The sequence below is a fragment of the Phycodurus eques genome, chromosome 4 (assembly GCF_024500275.1).
Source record: "Phycodurus eques isolate BA_2022a chromosome 4, UOR_Pequ_1.1, whole genome shotgun sequence".
NCBI classification, from domain to species: domain Eukaryota; kingdom Metazoa; phylum Chordata; class Actinopteri; order Syngnathiformes; family Syngnathidae; genus Phycodurus; species Phycodurus eques.
The window spans coordinates 22,612,360-22,635,766 of NC_084528.1; the positions used below are offsets into that span (position 1 = coordinate 22,612,360).

At 41.1% G+C, this 23,407-nt stretch overlaps 2 protein-coding genes across 4 annotated transcripts in view; one reads left to right on the forward strand and one right to left on the reverse strand.

Annotated features, from left to right (window-relative positions):
• cpne4a (copine IVa) overlaps window positions 1–1,669 on the reverse strand; it is a 21,758-nt gene extending 20,089 nt beyond the window's left edge. The window contains exons 1-2 of one of the 2 annotated variants that reach the window (XM_061675707.1): window positions 1,496–1,669; window positions 60–242 (exon numbers count right to left, since the gene is read on the reverse strand). In XM_061675707.1, coding sequence (XP_061531691.1) covers window positions 60–242; window positions 1,496–1,669 — 357 coding nt within the window. The remainder of the gene's footprint in view (window positions 1–59; window positions 243–1,495) is intronic. The other variant, XM_061675708.1, reaches the window with a different exon arrangement.
• Window positions 1,670–7,496: 5,827 nt separating this feature from the next.
• Window positions 7,497–22,911, forward strand: cmtm6 (CKLF-like MARVEL transmembrane domain containing 6). 2 transcript variants are annotated; one of them, XM_061674672.1, is made up of 6 exons: window positions 7,497–7,595; window positions 10,140–10,263; window positions 13,163–13,339; window positions 18,476–18,574; window positions 20,461–20,650; window positions 20,727–22,911. In XM_061674672.1, exons 2-5 carry the CDS (start codon window positions 10,147–10,149, stop codon window positions 20,644–20,646), a joined length of 579 nt encoding a protein of 192 aa, XP_061530656.1. In that variant the 5' UTR covers window positions 7,497–7,595; window positions 10,140–10,146; the 3' UTR covers window positions 20,647–20,650; window positions 20,727–22,911. The 2 variants fall into 2 exon arrangements, with proteins under 2 accessions (XP_061530656.1, XP_061530655.1); XM_061674671.1 differs by having other exon boundaries at window positions 20,461–22,911.
• The last annotated feature ends 496 nt before the right edge of the window (window positions 22,912–23,407 follow it).

Below are 23,407 nucleotides of genomic sequence, written 5' to 3' on the forward strand. Positions count from 1 at the left end.
ATTAGCATTTGCCGTGCTAGCACAGATCATCCAACAAGAGCGAGGAGCCGACCCGCTACCTGTCCCAGCGTGCACTCCACGGCACCCAGGAAGTCGGCGTCCTTCAGGCCGTTGTAGTTGCTGTTGTTGATGTCATACAGCTCGAAGCGCAAACGCTGCACTTCTTCAAAGTAAAAGTCTAGCGTAAAGACCTTGGAGTAGGACGGGTTGACACAGCTGCGCATCACCTCCGTGCGGTCCACCTGCAGGGCCACAAAAGCTTCTAATGTGAAACAACAAGTAGAAAATAAACAAACATCCATCCATCCATCTATTTTCCGAACCGCTTAGCCTCACTAGGGTCACGGGCATGCTGGAGCCTAATTTAAAAAAAATAAAAAAATAAAAAAATGAAAAATAGGCTAAAACAAAGATTTAAAAAAACAAAAAAAGAAACAAATTAAGAAATAGGTTAAAAACAAGTAAAAAAAAAAAACAGAACAAGAACCAAGTTACGAACCAAGGAAAAACCTAGTCAAAAATAACAAAATAAATAAATAAACAACATGCCAGAAAACAAGTTATAAACCACAACAAGATCCAAGTTAAGACAAAGTTAAAAAAAAGTAGAGAACATGTCAAGAACAAGTAAAAAATAATGTTTAAAAAAAAGTAAAAAATGAAAAACTCAAAAAATAGGTCAAAACAATGTCAAAGTCAAAAGCCATGTCAAAAACAAGTAAAAAATATATATTTAAATTTAAGTCAAACCAAATCCAAAGCAATGTTTAAAAAAAAAAATACAGTTAAATACATCAACAACAACCAAGTCGAAAACCAGCACAAATCCAGGTCAAAAACAAGTTTAAAAAACAAAAATATAATTATAATTATATATTATATATATGTTATATATATATAGTCAATATAATGAAAAAATTTTTTGAAACATGTTCATCCTAATGAGATGTTGCTCATCTCGGCGGCGGGGGGACAAGATGTCTGCGTGGGAAAAATACAAACATGTAAACATGCTGGTTTCGTTAGAACAAGAACATTGTTCACACAACACACATACAAGAAGTATGTTTCTTTTTTTTTTTTTTTGCCTATGTCCCTTTTGGGGATCCATAATATGTCCTACATGAATCTTTCTCATTCTAACAAGAAAGTTTCTCAGTAGGACGAGACGTTCTCGTTCTAATGAGAAACATACAATCCATACGAAACAAATAGTTTAAAACAAGTCAAAGTCAAGTCAAAGCCAAGTAAATAAAAAAACATGTCTAAAACAAGGCACAAAAAAGTCAAATTCAAGTCAAAACCAAGTGAAAAAACATGTTAAAAACACAAAAGAACCAAGTTAAGAATAAGTCAAAAAGCAACTCAAGAAAAAGCGAAAACATTTTTAAAAAATAACAGGCCGCTAAAAATATAAAGTGGGGCAACAAGCAACTAAAACGAGCACACACGTACATGCAAATGCACGTGTGATGAGGTTGCCATGGCGACGCACCTCCATCCATTGCCCATGTGACTTCATGTTGAGCACGACACACGGGTCGGGCTTGGAGAGAGCGTCGCGGTCACTGATCCCTTTACACGTCAGCCTCAGCTCCACTTTGGTCAGGCACGCCGACTCCAGCAGACCCAACGAGTCGCACGCCGAATCGTAGATGTCACTCATCATGGCGGCCGCGGCCGGACAGGAAGTCTGCGCAGGAAAAATACAAACAATTAAATGACCATTCCATGGGTGTATGCGCGTGTGTGTGTTAGAGTGTGTAGGAGTGTGTGTTAGTGTGTGCGAGTGTGTGAGTGTGTGTGTTAGTGTGCATTTGTGTGTGTGTTTTACTGTGTGTCTAAGTGTGTGCGAGTGTGTTATAAATGTGTCTGAGTGCATGTGTGTGTAAGAGTGTGTAGGAGTGTGTGTTAGTGTGTGCGAGTGTGTGAGTGTGTGTGTTAGTGTGCATTTGTGTGTGTGTGTGTTTGACTGTCTAAGTGTGTGCGAGTGTGTTATAAATGTGTCTGAGTGCTTGTGTGTGTTAGATTGTGTAGGAGTGTGTGTTAGTGTGTGCGAGTGTGTGAGTGTGTGTGACTGTGTGTGTGCGCTATTGTGTTTGTGTGCGCCCGTGTGTTTGTGATTTTGTGTGTGTGTGAATGTGTGTGTTAGTGTGTCAGTTTGTATGACAGTTGTGTGTGTGTCTGTGTGTTTGTGCATGTGTAGGAGTGTGGGTGTGGGTATAAACATGTATGTTAGTGTGCGTGAGTTTGTATTAGTGTGTGTGTTTGTGTGTGTGTGTGTGTGTTAGTGTGTCAGTTTGTATTCGCATGTATGACAGTTGTGTGTGTGTCTGTGCATGTGTAGGAGTGTGGGTGTGGGCATAAACATGTGTGTTAGTGCGCATGAGTTTGTATTAGTGTGTGTGTGTGTGTCAGTGTGCATTTGTTTGTGTGTGTTTTACTGTGTGTTTAAGTGTGTGCGAGTGTGTTATAAATGTGTCTGAGTGCATGTGTGTTAGTTTATGTTAGTGTCTAAGTGTATTAGGGTGTGCTAGTATGTGTGTTGATGTGCATTTTAGTGTGTGGATATGTGTGAGTGCTAGTGTGCATTTGTGTGTGTGTTAGTGTGTATAACTGTGTCTTAGTGTGTGCAAGTGTGTATTAGTATGTCTGAATGTGTGTGCATTAGTTAATATTTGTGGATATGACTGTTTATTAGTGTGTTAGTGTGTGAGGGTTTGTTAGTGTCTGCTAGGGTCCCCGACTGGACCATCCGCCAACATCCCCCGGACTCACGGCTGTGGTGTCCTTGAGCAAGACACTTATACCCCGAAATGCTCCCCAGGCGCTTCAGCTGCTCCCTGCTCCAGTGTGTTCCACTAACATGTGTATGTGTTCACTGTGATGGCTTAAATGCAGAGAACATATTTCGTGTGCATGCATTCATGTTCATGACAATAAAAGGTGATTCTTCTTCTTCTTCTTCTTCTAGTGAGTGTATGTTTGTGTGCATCTTAGTGTGTGTGAGTTTGGGTTAGGGTGTGCTAGTGTGTGTGAGCATTACACAAACATGCGTAATCAGATGCCGTACAGGAAGTTACCGTCCTCCATTGACAACTTCCTGCCGCACCGCAGCTCAGGTTACGCTCAACGTATTGCACAACGTCATTGACTGGCAACCAGTGCATTGTTTTTTTTTTTTTTTTTTTTTTTTTTTTTTTTTATAAATGTGCCCCAAAAGTTCACTCCACAGTGCACATCACTCGTTATCACTCGTCATCGTTATCACTCCTCATTCTTCGTTACCTATTACTCTCAGTTTATACTTCTAGCATTTCAGAATCCTCACTCCTCATCACGCTGCATCATTTCTTAATACTCACACTCTTCATCACTAGTCATCACTCCTCATCCCTCTCACCTCTATCACTCCACATCAGTCTTTATCACTTTGTATCACCCATCGTCACTCTTGATTACTGTTCATCACTTTTCAAATTACTCATTACTTTGTATCACTCCTTCAAGAACATTTGAATTTTCTTTCATTTACATTTTTTGGGGTCCACGTTTATCTGTCATGTTTCCTGACAGAATGGTGTAAAGTGGAAAGTCAAAAAAGTAAAAGATCATGACCGTACTTTCTCACAGGATGTGCTGAAAATCAGTAGACTTCCTGGCCCTCAAGGCGAGCCTGGAGGACGAAAGCTTCAAGGTGGTGAAGTTCACAAACGTGTGTGAGTGTGTGAGGCAAGCAGGTGCTTGCTGGGAGCGTCAATGGCGGCCCGCTGAGGCTTTGTGGCGGCTGAGCAGTCAAGCGGCGGATGAACGCTCCCGCCGGCGGTGCGCTGACGTCCTGCGGCGGATTAAAGAGCGCCGGTGATATAACACGCGACAACGCTAATTATTGTTGCCATTCAACACCTCCCACAGGATTGTGGGTAAATGTTTGGACTCGGCACGTCCGGACTCTTTGACGCGCTTTGTAATCTACACGACAAATATGGAAGTGCTGCTACTAATCATACAAAATGATTAGTTGCTCAATTTATTCCACAATAAAAGGTAAAATACTTGAAATTTCCAACAATCGTGTCAATAACAAAACTTGTCAAAAGTGTAGATTATTTGCCACTATGGATACACACAACGTATCAAACAACGCCATTTTCACCATCTTGACATTTTCACACTAAGCTCAAATTAAACGACCAACAAGTTTGAATGTGATTGATCGGTAGAGTCTGAATAAATTCTGTGGCCCAGATTTATATCATTTACTGCATATAACGCCCCAACATACAGTATATGGTCGTTTGAAAACAACAAGCACATGAAAATGACCATATATCTTCATTTCATACATGGTCATGCGAAAGACAACATGACAAATGAGGGAGGAAGACGCGAACTCAACGACCTGAAAGACGAAAACTGAACGGAAGCCGAAACTTGATACGAAAAAAAACATATCATCTTCATCGCCAGAGCTATGACAATAGGAGTAGCGTTAGCACAGCGCTAGTCTGTTGTCTGCGTGTGGATCAATTAAGCAGCACACACTGTCACCTGAGCCACTGCCTGACCAAGGCAGGTCATGTGATCAACATCAAGGTGTGGTCACGATATATAGTCTGTATGCGTGTGTGCTATATATGGAATGTATGTATATTTACTACTGTACATACTGTTAGATGAATGTGATACCATTTCCGTATTCCGTATAAGTTGCCATATAAAGGCTAACCAAGTGCTAAAGTCCTCATGCTATGAAAGTCCTAGCCAAGTGCTAGATACAGTAACTACAGTGTCGGGACGTAAATGTTACAGAAGTACTTTAGCACTTTAGCATTTTAGCACACAGTATAGCCACTGTATAGAACTGCTTGCTGAGTTCTAAGGCGATGCTATGTCGGCTTGCTAACAAACACTACAACTGTGTTCGGAATCAACTATAGAGTAGCCTAAGTATATAGTAAGTTCTCCATTTTCTAGAGCTATCTCCTCCATAGCGCCCTCAATGTATCCCACAGTGCATCTTGAAAAGTGATAAACAACGGATGATCACTCGAACAGCAATTAAATCCCATGATGCATAGCGTCGATACAGAAAGTGCAACATGTCACAACCTGGGTAAACATAAAGTGTATTGTTTGTTTTCATTTTGTAAAATACAATCATCTTTAAACTGTTTTTTTCCCCCCCCCAGTACTGCCTTCCGCTCCACACTAGTAGGACAACTTTGGCATACTAGTATGAGAAGTACATGTTACGAGTGAGGCAAAACTTCTAACGGGCATTTTGGTGCTATTTGTAGGGTCCAGGAGGCTCCTAGTGCATGACACATGCATATTAGTTGGGCCTAGTGCTAGCGCAGCACAGTAGTTTAATAGTAAGGTTAAACTGTGTACGAGTAGGCCGAAAGTGGCACTAATAGTATATAAAACATTACTACTAAGACACAGTCGTCCTACTAGTGTCCCATAGTTGTTTTTCTAGTGCACTAAATTGTCTAAAAAGTGAGGACAAAGAGTACTAGTACGTTCAGCTTAAGTTGGATATCAAGAATACTGAATAAATGCCCATAAAGCCAGTTTACAATTCATGTAATATGTTCTTTGTCCTCACTAGTAAAAGAAATTGCGCACACAAGTGGAACAATTAAGGCGGACTAGTACAGCACTTGTGTCCTAATAGCAAAAAACATCAGTGCAGTGGTAGTTCTGGGGGGGGTCAGTGCCCCCCTAATACTTTATCCTCCATTGATGGATTTGGATGTTTCAAATGTACCAACCAAGTTGATTTATGACTGGACTAGTCTGTAATAATGTTCAGTTCTTTCTGCATAAAGGACATGTTACAAGTAAGGCAACACTACTAGTGGGTATTTTGGTTCTATTAGCATGGTCCAAGAGGCTACTAGTGCAGCAGAGTAGTTTAGGTGTAATTGCACGCAAGTAGTGGAAAAATGATACCAGTAAGACACAGTCGTTCTCCCACTGCGGTGAATTGTCTTACTGGTGAAGACAAAGAGCGTAATAGTACATGGCTTCATATCGAGGATATTGAAAAAAATGCTTTCCATACACATGCATTCATTCATTAATCAATAGGGTGCATGCAAAAGCACTGAGAAGAAAGGAAGGAGCACTTGTTTCATTGTGAGGAAGAGGATGGGGAAGACAAGAGGATGAAGATGATGGAAGTGCAGGAATGTCAGGCGGAGTTTTGGCGTTTTTCTTTCTTTTTCTTTTCTTTTTTTTACCTTCAGTGGTCAGTGCGTGCGGAAAAATAATGGAGGAAGGCGTCACAAAGTTTCGGCTTTTGGGCTCTCAACTGACATCAGCGCCGCACACCTTCATCCTCTTCCTCCTCCTCTTCTTCTGCCTCTACAGCCTCCCGCTGTCGCGCGCGCGGCTTAAACGGGGGGAAAGCCCACTCACACACACACGCTCACACATTTTCGCACACGCACACGCACGCGCGCACGCGCGCGAGAGACAGAGAGAGAGCGAGGAAAGTGCTGCTGCGGTGTGTGGACGCCCCCTGGCAGAACATCACTAGAACTGCACGCTCCCGGGTCGCAAAAAAAAGGTCAAGTTGTCGCGGTGCTGGCTTGAACGGTGCCCTCCCTGTACATTGTAAAGATAATCCACTTTTACCGATCTGTATTAATAACAATTCAGAACATTAACGAGGTGGTCAGAAAATGAACAAGAGTGGTGACCCGGTCCTCACTCTTATGTCCAAATTTGCATACACCTCAGCATGTCTAGTTGAGTATAATGACATCTATGTGTGTTACTTGAGGAACTTACTTACTCTTTTTCAACCAAGTGACGAATATTGCTAATTCACCTTGGCTAATTTCTATCCATCCATCCATCTTCTACATCGCTTATCCTCACTAGATCACGGGTATGCTGGAGCGTATCCCAGTGAACTACTAGCAGGAGGCGGGGCACACACTGAACTGGTTGCCAGCCAATTGCAGGGCACATAAACAACCATTCACACTCGCATTCATACCTTTCGATCCATTTAGAATCTTCAATTAACCACCCGTGCAGGTTTTGGGGATGCGGGAGGAAACCGGTTTGGCTAACTTGTCGACAAAAAACGCCAAATGCTGTCATGAGCCTGAGCTATGGTAGCGCATAAGTGAGGGGGAAAAAAGGCCCAGGGCATAGACTCGGCAAAATACACACAAGCCGCACTAACATTAAACTCTGATGTCAAGTAGGGGGCCGCAAAATATCGTTCCGCCGGCCTCAATTGGCCCCATGGCCGCGAGTTTGAGACCCCTGCTGTTTTTCTTCTGTTTTGTTTTTATGTGCCATCTAAGTTTCAAATTGAATTCTGTGTCAAAAACTCAACGACTTATATCCAAATTCAAACTCAGATGGCACAGATAGACCTTGTTGTTCTGCTTATCGGCCTCCAAAATTTGTTTTAATTTGAAAATGCGTGGCTGGCAGGAAGTTGTGTTTGTGTTTCCGCTCTTCGGCTTGAGGCGAAAGTAAAAGTCGACGCGGAAGTTGAGCTCTACTCACAGTTTTCTGCAGCAAACAACACGACGACTTGTGTTTTTCCGGACCAAGAAAACAGAACGGTGAGTTAAAATCGTTGATTAAAGTCAAATATTGAACAAACTTGCCCCTGCGATCACGTTGAGCAGGTTTTATTTAACCCCACGTACAAACAAGTCGAGTGGCGCTTCACTCCGAGACGGAAAATTGTGTGCCAAAGTGCGTTTAAAATGTATTCAGATTTTATAATTTTCCATTTATTTTTGTCTTAATTGTCACCAACAAAGACTGATGAAAATATCTTGGTCCTTAAGTGTCTTCTGCGTGGTTCGTCCAAGAACACAGTCTTTTTTTAACAGCTGCTAACCAACGTGACCTATGGATAAAATTCAAGTTTAGTGCAACGATTAGTAGTCTAATGACGAATTTTAATCAGAATTAAATCCGTAATCAGTATTAACTTCGCTATTTTTGTGTGAAGAGGTCACAGTTTGAACATGGGGACAAGTGTCACACTGTCAGCGAGGATAAACGTTTACTTGTACTTTTTCTACTTTGTGCCAGCCCAACTACATGAACAATTCTGTCAACTTTACAATTCCCCATTTTGTTGTTGTCTTAATTTTCACCATCTCATGTATATAAATATGTATTGTTCATTAAGTGACTTCGGCGTTATTCGTCCAACGCAGAAGCTTGTTTTCCAGCTGCCAACCAAATGAACTATCGAGTTCATTTAAGTTTAGTGCAACAATTAGTAGTCTAATGACGAAAAATTATCGGAATGAAATCAGTTCAGTAATATCTTATTACTACTTTAGTCGTAGCAGTAGACGCTTTAGTTTGGCAGCTGCTAACCAAATCAACACAAACTTTGAAATATCGATTAATCCAAGTTTACTGCAATTAGTTGTAGTGTAACGAAGATTAATTTATTTATTATTTAATCAGAATGAAGTTAGTAATTACCTTCTCTGTTTATGTGTGAAGTGATGAAAGTCACAGTTTGGCTATTACGATTTGAAATTAGGTCAGCTGTCACACTATGTTATACAGTATTAAGACAGCATTAAAGTAAATCAGATGATTTGTATCGTCATGTATTAACTTCAGATGACCTGATGACTCAAATATTACATCATCATCAGGAGGAAGAATTTATATAAAAGCTAAACAACATACATAAATATCATGCTATTTTCCTGTGTGGGAAATTACGGAGATCTCTCTGGACAACAATCAATTTTCATTGGCTAGAAAATATTTTGCCAATAGAAAATCATGGAATTTAAACAAACTATGGTACAAGGAAAAAAAGAAGTTAACCCCTCCTTTAACCACTGCTTTTAAATGTGAGTAGCCGAAGTCACGTCACCTGGCGTGTATATTCTTCTTTGTCATTTGAGAATGTCCTTCTATTAACTAATTATTTTGCCTTTGCTTGCATTTTTGCATATAATACAAACATCTGTGGCAGTTTAGTGCATATAAATATTTGCATTGATTAAGTGCCTATATTTCAAATATTTGCATTGCTCTAGTGTGTATATTATAAATATTTGCATTGCTTTTGTGCATATTTTGCAAATATTTGCCTTGATCTAGTGCTTATATTGCAAATATTTGCTTTACATATATGTCAAATATTCACATGGATTTAGTGCAGACATTATAAATATTTGCATTGGTTTAGTGCATATATTATAATAGCAACATGACAAGATTGATAAAAAATGACAGTCTGTCAACATAATGAGTCTGGTTGGAATGACCACTTTAACATGAGCACAAAGAACAAAAAAATTAGAAAATTGGATAATGGTTTCCAGAGAAAATGATTTTTTTGTTGGAAAAAATTGCCTTTTTGGGGAACATTTTTGTGTGAGATCGCCTGTATAAAATAAAAAAAACACCTTCAGATTAGATTAAAACAGTATCCGTAAATGGTTTCTCAACATACCTGCTCGAACCTTTCGTCTGCTACTCAGGGAACCTCCTCTCCGATTGACCGATAAGTTTCAGTTAAAAATATCCACCAATAAGCTCGTGTAGGCTGAAAGTCCGAGGGGTTCTCCAAGTTGATGCTTCAAAGTTATTTTGATGTTTCAAACATGTCACTTGCCTTAAAATGTCTGCTGAAATAGCACAAATGGAACAATTTTTAATGAGAAGAGCAGTGTGGTCAGTAGAGTAGGTCGTGCTTTATTAATCCGTTGTTGTCATGAATTAATTTGTTTTGGTAGATTCCAGAGGCGTTTGAAGTGCTCATTCAATGTTTTTTTTTTTTAATTCCACAAAGATGCTTGATAATTATAAATAACTGCATTGATTGAGTACATACTTTATAAATCTGTTTTAGTGCAAAAAAATGGAATATTTGCTTTGATTTGGTACGTATATTACAAATATTTGCCATATTGTGGTGCAAAAACTTTAAATATTTACTTAGATTTAGTATATATAATACAAATGTTTTCTGTGAGTGCACTTCCAATCCAAATAGTATGAAATTGTATTAAAAAAAAATTTTGTTAATGTATTTCTGTGAAAGTGGCCTGAAAATGGCCTGTTGACGGTGTGTGTTTTTGTGTGTGTCTGTGTGCCTGTATCTGTGTCATTTCTCTCAGTTTCATCATGGCCCCAGAAGAAGTTTACGCCTCGACGACCATGCCAAACCCGAACGCTGCCTGTTTCCTGGTGCCGTCACAGTATCTGGACAAAGTGCGCTTCTTCGTCAAAATCCTGGAAGTGGTGAGCCGACTGTAGCTGATTGGTCCTTACAAGTGATGTCATCAGGAAGACACATCCACAGTGCTTGTCGTGTTGGAAGACTTCTAGAAGGTCCATTGTATTGTATGAGGACTTCGATAAGATTCTGTGTAGTATGTGAGGACTTCTAGTCCTCAGTGTAGTATGTGAGGATTTCTGACAGGTTCAGTGTATCATGTGCGGACTTCTAGAAGGTGCAGTGTTTGTGTGAGGACATCTAGGGTCAGTGTAGTACAGTTTGTAGAGTGTGAGTACTTTAAAAGGCTCTATGTAGTGAGGACTTCTAGAGGGTTCAGTGTTGTGTGTGTGTGTGTGTGTGTGAGGACTTCTAGAAAGTTATATGTAGTATGTGAGGACTTTTTAGAGGGTTCAGTGTCGCGGGTACAGACTTCTAGAAGGGGTTTTAGAATGTTCTGTGTTGTGTGAGGATTTTTATAAGGTTCTATGTAGTGTGTTAGGACTTTTACAGCTTTTGTGTTGGGAATGAGGACGTCTAGAAGGTTCAATGTAGCATGTGAGCACATCTAGAATCTTCGGTATAGTATGTGGGGGCTTCTAGAAGGTTCTCTATCATGTGTGAGGACTTCTGGATGGTAGGGTGTTGTGTGTGAGGTCTTCGAGAAGGGTGAATGGAGTTTTTGAGGATGTCGAGAAGGTACAGTTTCATCCGCACAAATGTCAAATTGCTAGGAAGAGCCGACAGAAAAAACCGAAGTGCGGTTTCAGTGGCCCTTGCCATGACTTGCCCTTCCTCCTGTGGCCTCTCACCAGGAAGTGCCCAACGGGAAGTGAAAGAGCTGCCGTTGGCACATCTCCGTTAGCACAAATCTCCGTTAGCACATCGCCGCTCGGCTATTGCAATGATTAGCCCGGAAGGCGGGAAGCAACTCCAGAGGTTCTCCTCGTGTTTCAATCAGAAGTTACGAAAGTTTTTTTTCCATGTTTGCGTGTGTGTGAAAGGCTTCCAGGTCTGCTTGTCTAACCCAGTGTTTCCCAAACTATATTGAGCCAGGACACATATTTTACCTTTCTCGGGGATACAACCTTCTCTCTGGACCACTACTTTCTTTCAGTAATAGAACCTTCTCAAGACCAGAAATTTATCTTGGGACTAGAATCTTCTCTAGGCACAAGAAACGTCTCTTGGGATGGAACCCTTACCCTAGAACCTTCACCTGGGACTAGAACCTTCACTTTGGGTGAGCCTCTTCTCTCGGGACTTGAACCTTTGCTTTAGATGAGCCTCTTCTCTCAGGACTTGAACCTTCTCTCATAATGAGAACCTTGTCTCGTGACTAGCATCTTCTCTTGGGACTAAAATCTTTTGGAATTAAACTATAATATTATCTCGGGACTAGAACCTCCTCTCTGTGCTAGAACCTTTGCTTTAGATTAGTTATTTTTATCGGGACTAGAACCTACTCTCGAGACAAGAACATTATTTCAGGACTAGAAACTAGTAATGGGATGATGATACCTCAAGGAGTGTATTAACACACAACACAAACTGTCGGCACTGTATTGACACTGTGTTGGTCACTCAACAGTGACCCCCTGCAGTAGTTCTAAAATCATTGAAGGTAAATAAAATGAAAATAAGAAGGAAAAGCTTACATGCTGCAAATGCAACATCAGCCTGTGAAATAATATTTAATCGCTAGTCCTCTACTCAAAATATGATCTCATCATTGTATAATTTCATTTGCTCAATTTGTTTGCTGAGTTGTTTATGAGAACAGTTTAAAATCTGCTTAAAACCTTGAGTAAATGCTAAAATTAGTTAGTATGTAAAATATAGCAAATTTGTCTGTAATAAAATTCAGTTAAAATTTGTAACTTATGTATGGAATTTTGTCTACTTAAGTGTTCAATCATACGAAATTAAAGACTAAAAATTGCTTAATTTATGCATTTTTATTGAGGAATGAACGTTTTTGAAGTGTCTTTCCTCCAAGGCGATTTCTCTCTCTCGCTCTCGCTCTGTCTCTTCTGTTGGGCTGAGAACTTTCTCTTGGGACTAGAACCTTCGCTTGGGACAGGTACCTTCTCTCAGGACTAAAACCTTCTCTCTGGGCTAGCACCTTTCCTTTGGGACGAGCGCGATATCTCGGGACGAGAACCTTTACTTGGGACTAAAACCTCCTCTTGGGGCTTATTTTGGCACTAATAGCCTTCTCTCATAACTAGTACCTTTTGTCAGTGGTACTCCCTTCTCTTAAGACTAGAACCTACGCTCAGAACTGCTACCTGGGACCAAAACCCTATCTTGTTGGTATGGTGCTCACCTAAGGTATATCCTAAACATCCATCCATTTTCTGAGCCGCTTCTCCTCACTAGGGTCGCGGGTCTGCTGGAGCCTATCCCAGCTATCATCGGGCAGGAGGCGGGGTACACCCTGAACTGGTTGCCAGCCAATCGCAGGGCACATACAAACAAACAACCATTCGCACTCACAGTTACACCTACGGGCAATTTAGAGTCTCCAATTAATGCATGTTTTTGGGATGTGGGAGGAAACCGGAGTGCCCGGAGAAAACCCATGCAGGCACGGGGAGAACATGCAAACTCCACACAGGCGGGGTCGGGATTGAACCCCGCCCCTCAGAACTGTGAGGCTGACGCTCTAACCAGTCGGCCACCGTGCTGCCTAAAGACTAAACATTTATAATCATCAGATTAAAAGTGACATATATTGTTTCCCAAATGTATGAATGAATGGGAAGGATTTGGGCACTTGTAGATTGTGAGGTTCAATCCATTGTCTTGAATTATTTTACAGGGAAGATCTGCCAAATACTCAAGAGATCTTTTGAGGTGTCTATGTACAGTATATACTGTTTGCCTATGGTCTAACATCCTGCCCTCCTGCCACCTCACCAGCTGCTGTCACTAGTGGCGTTCATCCTGGAGGAGGTCGTCTCGGTTTGTATCAACTGTGCGGCTCTGGAATTCTTTGAGTTTGTCAGCTGCACGTCATTCCTCTTCACCACGCTGCTCCTCGTCCTGCTCTCAACTCCACTTCACCACAGGGTGGGAATCACCTCCTGGTCTAGCCTGGTAAGCTCCATGTTGTTGTAGGAATTAAAAAAACAAACAAACAAAAAAACAAGATGGTGCCACGGATGGACGCCTCTGTAACGCGCATGCCAGTATTGTGCTTGTTTTTGTCTTTTTCGTTCGTCTTTGGTGACATTACCCGACTTACACTGAGGAAGACTAGCTAAACATTAGGGAGTGTACTCTGAACCTTATTTCAACAACTTTCACAAATCCACAAAGTTTTTTCTCTGAGATACTTACGAGCAAGCGGCTGCACTCTATGGCACATTGAGAAGCATGCCAGAGTACAAGTTAAGCTTCGGCAGCGAGGATTTGGAATGCCATTTCCGTCGATTCACCTCGCAAATCTACGCTCTCGGCCAAACAAAATGGACGAGATTCGTCTCCTCACAGAGACCAGTAAAGACTTTGCACGCTCTGCTGCCCTCTGCTTCACAGAGACTTGGCTTTGTGAACACATCCCCGACGGCGCCATACTGGTGCCCGGCTTCCAACTACACTGACCCGATTGCGACACGTAGCTATCGAGGAAAGCAAAAGTGGCGGGATATGCTTCTTTATCAACGAAAAATGATGTACTAATGTCACGGAGCTCAGCACACACTGCAGGCTAGACTTGGAGTAACTGTTTTTGAACTTTAAATCATTCTACCTGCCGTGCAAGTTGGCTTCATTCATACTCGCCGGTGTTTACTTCCACCCACAGGCTAACACGAACGCCGCACTGCAAATGCTGGCTAACCAAGTAAATGAACTTGGAAAAAAAAGCACCCAGATTCACCCGTCATTATTCTTGGGGACTTTAACAAAGCAAAACTCAACCACAAACTCACTAAATACAAAGCAGCACATTGACAACATTTTAGACCACTGCTATACCACGCTGAAGGACTCGTACCGTGCTATATCCCGTGCAGCTTTGGCCTCGTCTGATCACTATTTAATTCACTTAATACCAACATACAGAAACAACCTTAAATGTGGAAAGCCTGTGGTGACAACAGTGAAGAAGTGGACCAATGAAGCTAAAATGGAACTTCAAGACTGTTTAGACTGCACAGATTGGAGTGTTTTTGAAACTTCAACTGACAGCTTGGATGAATATACCGACACTATTACATCCTTACATCAGCTTCTGTGACTACGTGTGTGTACCAACAAAGACATTTCGCACATTCAATAACAACAAGCCGTGGTTCACCACCAACAGAGGTGGGTAGAGTAGCCAAATATTGTACTCAAGTAAGAGTACTGTTACTTTAGAATAATATGACTCAAGTAAAAGTAAAAAGTAGTCATCCAAATATTTACTTGAGTAAGAAAGTAGTCAATGAAAAAAATTACTCGAGTAAAGAGTAACTTGTGAGTGACTTCTGATTTTTTTATTTATTTATTTATTTATTTTTTTAAAATCAGAACATCAAATAAAATAACAATGTATGGGAGTCGACACACAACTGCCGCCATTTAAATTTTTAACTGCCCAAAAACCAACAACACATACATTGCGCCCTACAGAAACATTCATTGCTTTATTCGCTTAAATGATTTCATGAGTTCAACATCATCATTCCCAAACCCCTCCCCTCCAAGCTCCTCCAGCTCACTGTCTCACTTGCTATCTGCCAGTGGATTTACAGCTTCCTGTTGAGCAGGTCACAGCAGGTGAGGCTGGGAGACACCACCTTATCCACACACACTGTCAGCACTGGGGCCCTCCAAGGATGTGTCTTCTCTCCGCTGGTCTTCTCTCTCTACACAAACGACTGCACCTCAGCGCATCCGGCTGTCACACACCTGAAATTTGCATACAACAACACCGTCATCGGCCTCATCAAAGACCGTGACGAGTTTGCGTATCGACAGGAAGTTTGAGGAGCTGGAGTTGTGGTGTGGCCCACACAACATGGAGCTCAAGATGTGAGAGATGATCGTGGACTTCAGGAACTATGCTTCGCCACAGCTGCCCCTCACGCTGTCCCACTGTCCTACGTCAACCATTGAGACCTTCAAGTTCCTAGGAATTACAATCTCTCAGGACCTGAAGTGGGAGACCAACATCAACTCCATCCTGAAAAAGTCCCAGCAGAAGATGTACTTCCTGAGGCTTCTGAGGAAGCACGGCCTGCCACAGGAGCTGTTGAGGCAGTTCTACACAGCAGTCATCGAAACAGTCTGGTTTGGTGCTGCCGCAAAAAAAGGACAAACTCCGACTGCAAAGGAAACTCTAGGCTGCCGAAAAAATATTGGTACCCACCTACCCACTCTTGAGGACTTACACCCTGCCTGGACTAAGACAAGGGCATGCAAAATCCTCTTGGACCCTCCACATCCTGGTCACCACCTATTCCAGCTCCTTCTCTCAGGTAGGTGCTATCAAACAATGCAAACTAAAATTAGCAGACATTCCAACAGCTTCTTCCCTCTTCCCATTAACTTCTTAAACAGTTGACTTACAATTTCATTGTAACTGTTGGCATTTTGCACATCTCTGTCGTGACACTTCTACATTATTTGTGCACTCACTGTTTTATCATGCTGCATTATTTGCATATTGTTGTTGATTACTACTGCCCATTTATTTGTCTGAGAACTCTGCTCCATTTGGACAATTGTCACTGTACCAAATCATTGCACTCTTAGTCACTTTAAATTGCTCTAAATTGCTTAAGGACTGCATTATTTATTGCCACTATGTCAGCATCACCACACTAGTGGTATACTTGCATTGCTCAGTGACTCTCCACGCTTGTTTGTTTTAATGTCCTAAATGTACATTTTGTCATAGTGGCTTTTTGTTGTCATACTAGAGTGGCTCTAACTACCGGAGCCAAATCCCTTGTGTGTCTTGTAACATACTTGGCCATAAAGCTGATTCTGATTCTGATGTTGAAATGGCGAAATAATTTCATGAGCTGTGAGTTTGTCTTTTGTTGTTTGTTTGTCTCAAGGAGCAAAGTGTACCACTGTTACAGTTAAAGGAGAACTAAACTTCTTCTTTTTTTAGTCCCCCCCCCACCCCCCCCTCCTCCAAGAATACATTGTATGGGCCACTGCTAATACAAGCACAGTATGCTGGTTAGTATTACATTGGTGAAATAAGAATTAAACTGAATAATTAATCAGTCTCCATCACTATCAGGGGGCGTCATCTTGGGCAATATTACCCTGTGCTGGTGCCTGAATTTAATTAAATAATTAATTATGCTTCAGGTTGATGACATGATAGTTTGAACAGCATTTTAGCAAATTCAGGTTCGAACCATTTTGATTAGTGGTAGCACGTACAACCTATTCTTGCAAAAAAAAAAAAAAAAAGTGTTTCGTCCCCTTTAAACCCAGGTGCCACGTAGTATGAGACACAATTTAGCTGAGACCCAGGAATTGAATAGAAAGGAATTATACATGCAATGACAAAATAATGTAGTGTTTTCCATCCTTTATTTCATATTTTTGATTTATGTCACAAAAACTATATACAGTGATAATGTAAGACTAATAAGTGCCCCAACTTACTAGTCGCTTCGTTGATTTTTATTTATTTATTTTCTGTTTTTTTTTTCTTGTGAGCCAAAATTTGCAGAACGAGCAAGCATCGGGTAAACTGCCGCTCGCCCGAAGTAAGATAATGATGTAGCAATTGAGTTACTGTAATGCCCTCGCATCTGGGCAAGGAGAGCAATAGTCGCTGATGGTCTTTTTTTTTTTAAACTGGACAAACATTCAAATACAAAATGAGAATACTCGCAAGTAGTGAGTCCAATTGCTGTCGTCACTCACTAAGCTACACCTCTTAAAGGCACACACCCAATACACAAAACCTACAGTCTGTAATTACACTTTATAAAATTTGTTCATTTATTTAAATTCTCTTTAATTATTTTTTGTGTGAAATAGTCTCATTTTTTGTATCAAAAGCACATAAAATTTGTGGTGATTTTTGGGGAACTGAAACAGATTAATTGCATTTTAATGGAACCAATTACATAATCTCAATTTCCTCTCAAATTTAGTTTTTGTGAATGGCAACCTCTGGATACACAGGTTAATTAGATACCCTCTGCAATCTAGTGAAAGAGCATTTAAATGTTCTGCCTGTCACTATATGTCATTAACATAGATTAATGAACAAAGCTACATTATTTTGCAGTAAATGAATAATAATTGTGCTGCGGCACAATGGTTGGGATTCACTAGTAATAAAGCCAATTAGTCAATAGCCATTAAAAGATATCACTCGACATTGCAGAAAGTTCTTCCAAGGAGGAAATACCAAATGTTTTGTCAATGGTACAAATGTGACAACCCATTCAAACATCATGTGACCACAACGACGACCTCGCTGTCAGAAGAGGAAGTCTTCAAGGACAAAATGCACACTCGGCAACTCCCTGATGAAGCATATTGTATTATTTTCTTGGCCTTGGTTTACATTTCGTGCACATATTCCAAATATTTGCTTTAGATTAGTGCATACAGTATATTACGAATATTTGCATTGAATTAGTGTGTGTACATTATTGAAAATATTGGCATTGAATAAGTGCATATATTTCATTTTTTTCATTGTCTACATCTTATACAAATACAGGTTAATAGCAATTGGTGTGGTTTTTTTTGTATTTTTTTTTTTGTATCTTTTATTTTTTTACTACACCATCTATGACACTCTGCAGTAGCAAAGGAGCTCGCAAACAGACTTATTTAGCCTTGCTGCTGGAAACAGTGGTTGAAATCATTTTGATATGGTTTCATATTCACTTATATAACAATTCCCCAACGGGTATGAGGAAAATACTGTGGACATTGCAATAATCTATACATATTTCACATGTATAACCAGTATTATGCATATTAATATATACCATTTATATTCATGACTGTGTTCAAACTGACTTCAATATGCAATATTATGCATACGTACCTTCATATTAACTTTTTTTTTTTGCATGCCCAATACGTACGTATCAGTATGTCATTATATATCATAGTCACTATGATACTTTCCCTTTGCACTAGTTGTATGGCTACTGCTGTGGCATAATTATATATATATATATATATATATACACACACACACACACACACACACATGGGATGATGATGATTCTTGTCACTGTTGTTGTGCTGCAGGACTTTCTGTACACAATGGTCATCGCCTGCTTTTTCCTCATCGCCTCCATTGTGTTTGCGGCCATCAACAGCGGCACTTCTCTGGAGAAAAGCTCTGTGGTGAGGAGGAAACCCTTCTTTCCTTGCCTACTTCTTTCACTCCAACCTTTCCTATTATTTGATTCATTGCATCCTTGTCCTTACCTACCTTCTTGTTACCTTCCCTACTTCCTGATTTTTTTCGACTTCCTTTCTGACCTACTATTTTCCTTCTTTCTTTACTGACCCTCTTGTTGCCTTCCCTACTTTTTTCTATTACCTACCTCCGTGTGTCCTTCAGGACCTCCTTCTAGCCTTCCCTATTTCTATCTACCACTCCCTACCTTCTCACTCACTAAATTTTAGTTTCCGTCCTCCTTCAGTGCTTTCCAACTTCTTTTTCTTTATCCACCTTTTTGTGTCCTTCCTTACCTCCTACTCTCCTTGCCTATTCCCTTTTTTTTCCTACCTTACCTCCTGGTTTCAAGGTACAAGCTGCTTTTATTGTCAATTATTCATTATGCGTAACACATACAGAGGATTGAAATTACGGTACTCAAGGGCCCGCGGTGCTACAAAAGAAACAATATAAAAAGCTGAATAAAACTATTCTATATCCAGTATAAAAAGTATTAATTGAATTTGCAAATATCAAAGATCAGGTGACGTGTGCAACATAGTCAAGGTCAGAGAACCAAGGCAAATAAGACATCAATTTGATGACAAAACCCCAATGCTGCTAAAGTGGCTGAGTCTGGTGTGCGTGCGCGCATGTTTGTGGGGCTTCAGAGTTCAGGTGGGCAGAGCGGCTAGAGAGTTCAGATTCCTGACAGCCTGATGAATAAAACTGTCTTTGAGTCGGCTAGTCCTGGCCCGCAGACTCCGCAGTCTCCTCCCTGATGGCAGCAGACTGAAGAGGCTGTCTGATGTATTGGTGGCATCCCCCGCTATGCGGAGGGCTTTGCGGTAAATGCCCTGCAGGGAGGGAAGAGAGGTTCGAATTATCTTCACAGCGGCCCTCACTATGCGATGGAGAGTCTTGCGGCAGGATGCGGTGCAGGCTCCGTACCACACATTGATGCAGTTTGTCAGGATTTTCTCTATGGCCCCTCTGTAGAACGAGCACATGATGGGGGTCGGGGCTCTGGCTCTTCTCAGCTTGCGCAGGAAGTAGTGACGGTGGTGAGCTTTCTTGGCCAGTGATGAGGTGTTGCTGGTCCAGGAGAGGTCCTCGGTGATGTGCACTCCCAGGAGGTTCGTGCTGCGCACTCTCTCCACCGCAGCACAGTTAATTTTCAGGGGAGCGCACTGGGAGTGCGCTCTCTTGAAGTCCACAACAATCTCCTTGTTTTTTCCCCCACATTTATGGAGAGATTGTTCTCCGTGCAGCACCCGGCCAGGTGGCTCACCTCACTCCTGTAGTCTGTCTCATCTCCGTTGCTGATGAGACCCACCACAGTTGTGTCGTCTGCAAACTTGATGAAGAGGTTTGAGCTGTATGTAGAAGGGTGAAGAGGAGGGGACTCAACACACAACCTTGAGGGGCTCCAGTGTTAAGAGTGATGGTGCTGAATGTGTTGCTGCTAACCCATACTCCCTGCGGTCTCCCTGTCAGAAAGTCCACCAGCCAGTTGCACAACAAAGTGTTGAGCCCCAGCTGGTCCAATTTGTAGATCAGTGGTTGAGAGATGGTTTGCTATTTCCGTCCTTACAACCTTCTTTCATTTCCTACCTTGTTGTTTCCTTCACTCCATCCATCATTCCCTACCCCCTGACATATTTTGGTACTTCCTTCTTTCAACCCTGTCACCCACATTTCCTTCCCTACCTCCTTTTTTTTGTTCCCTCCTTCCTACTCATGTCTTTCCCTACTGCCTTATTTCACTCACTACCTTATTGCATTCTCGCCTCCTTCATCCTGTCCTACTGTACTTCTTTTTCATGTTTTGAAACTTTTCCTCTGGCAGGCATTTGGCTTCCTGGCGACGTTGGCGTTCGGGTGTGACCTTTTCTTATTTTGGAGGACGTACGGGAATCCCTTCACCAAAGGGGAGAAGGCGCAGACTTTTAACGGCGTGCGACCGACAGAGGTGGACCAGGAGACTCCCGCGGAGACAGAGAAACTCAACATGGAGGCCACCGCCGCGGAATGATTAAGTTTGTTTCTGTACTTTATGTGCGTCTTGGAAGGTCAAACATTTTACTCATGAGGAGGTGCTCTTGTCTCCCACAGCGGGCTTGACTTCCTCTCTTTGTACTACTGAAGCCAGCTGAGGCCAGCCACTCAGGAAATAAATAATCACCTTTCCACTTAGAGGGGACATATTATGGATGTTTTTTTGTTTTGTTTTTTGTTCCCCCCCCCCCCCCCCCCCAACGATTTAAAAGAGTTTTCAAGCGTTAAGTCTTGAAAGTGAACGCTCATAGAGATTCACTTGCAGCATCGCCAAGCCACTGAATTACACTTGACCTTGCCAAATACCCCTCCACACCCATGTCAACAGCGTAGCCCAACATTGCTATGTGCTGGTAACAATTGTCTAACACTAATCTATGCTGACACCGGTTCTTTAGCGCTGGAACTTGGTCCACCCCAGCTGCTAAATCATTGGATGAGAAACTGTGTGGGGTGACATGATAAATTAGCCCCACTGTAATGTCACGGTTTGGCAAAATTCAAAATGGCTCGCCCACAGACACATTTTTAGAATTAATTTGAAAACTCAAAATGGACCTGGTTCTTTAATTTCACAACGGATGGTTGGACAGTCACTGCAGACACACAAATATTTGAATACAAAACATGAAATCAGTTTTGCATAATATGTCTCCTGTAATCTGTAAATATTCTGAAGTCAATTTGTAAGAGCAGAAAATGTGAGTGCACCTTGTCATGTTTTTTTTCTTGTTTTCTGTCACGCTACGCAATCACATGCATCAGAATCAGAATCATCTTTATTTGCCAAGTATGTCCAAAACACACAAGGAATTTGTCTCCGGTAGTTGGAGCCGCTCTAGTACAACAGACAGTCAATTTACAGAACACTTTGGAGACATAAAGACATTGACAAAAAACAATTGTGCAAAAAGATGCAGAGTCCTCTAGCACTTAGAGCATTTCGAATGACTAATATTGCGATAGTCCGGTGCACTGACCATTGTGCAAAGGGCGCTGAGACTTCAAGGAGTGTATGCGGTTTAAAGTGACGAGTAGTGCGATCATCTGGGACAATGTTGGTTGTGCAAATGTTACTGAGGCTACTAGTAACAATAAGGAAACTTATTTGTAATGTGTTTTGGAATTGGAGAAACAGGAATATCACAATTTAAGATTTTGTTTTTGATCAAATAAATCCAGTTTGTAATATTTGTACTAATAGATGATTCCAAAATGTTTTTGTTCTAAATCTAAACCTCCTGTGTCACTTTGCTTAGATGAAATGTTTGAAACGTTGCTTACTCTTACTTACTTGCTTACTTAAAAACTTGAATCTTTTCGTGTCTTTCTGTTTTCCATCCATCCATTTTCTGAGCCGCTTCTCCTCACGAGGGTCGCGGGCGTGCTGGAGCCTATCCCAGCTATCATCGGGCAGGAGGCGGGGTACACCCTGAACTGGTTGCCAGCCAACCGCAGGGCACATAGAAACAAACAACCATCCGCACTCACATTCACACCTGCGGGCAATTTAGAGTCTCCAATTAATGCATGTTTTTGGGATGTGGGAGGAAACCAGAGTGCCCGGAGAAAACCCACGCAGGCACGGGGAGAACATGCAAACTCCACACAGGCGACCGGGGATAGAATCCGGGTCCTCAGAACTGTGAGGCTGACGCTCTAACCAGTCGGCCGCCGTCTTTCTGTTTTGTTGTTTTATAAAGTTATGACGCAAAATATAAGCAGCTTAAGAATGGATGTGTGGTTTCATCATTAGTAACTAAATGTGCAACCACTCCTTTAAACATTCTTGGCAATCACTCATATGTTAAATGAAGAATTAATATTTTATTTCCAAAGAGTCCGCTTTTGATTTTGTTCTTTAACTACTAGTTCAATGTCTCAGGTGTTCAGTTTAATTAGTCCAAACAAGATATATTTGTTAAATTTGAATTTTATGCCCAGAAGTTGGTGTGGACTGCAAATGATGCAATAATGCAATCAGAAATAAGGCAGAACCAAAGCAGCAGTTTGGTCCTGTGAGATTAAATTTCTTTTGCCTTAGTCATATTTTTTTTAATGCTAATATTGTGTTCCCTATATGTAGCACATTTAATTGTATCGAGATAGAGTGACAACTCAGTATGTATGTATTTTCAAAGCATTGATCTTTGCAGATTTCTGTCATAATTAAAATATTGATGTTATATTTCATTTGTATGGGAGTGTCATTTGTTTCATTGATAAAGTTTCATCCATTTTCTATAGCGTGTGTCCTCATTAAGGTCGCTAAAATGACATTGGGTGAGAAGCGGGGTACATCCTGGACTGGTCACCAGTCAAATGCAAGGCACATATAGTACACCCAAACAACTTCACACTCACGTTCACATTCATTGTTTTTTTTTGTTTTTTTTAATATAGTGAGGATTAAGAAGGTGCTTTAAATGGTCAAAATAAAATTCAGAGGCACAAAAATTGTATTCATAGTTCACCCTTTGGACTCTATGATGGCCTTCTGTGTCAGTGTTCACCTTGCTTCCTTCTTTTAACCCATTTTAGAGGTGTTAATACAAATGTAATGAAAGTTCAAAAGGTTGTGGATTTTTGTCGGGTTTTGTAATTTTCAATTGCAACTCTTTGAATATATAAATACTATACTGTTTACATCAAATTGTACCGTTCAATCTATTGTGGCCAATTTTGGCCAATTGAAACCCATGAAACCTTTTTGAAAATTATTTGTTGTTCATTGGATT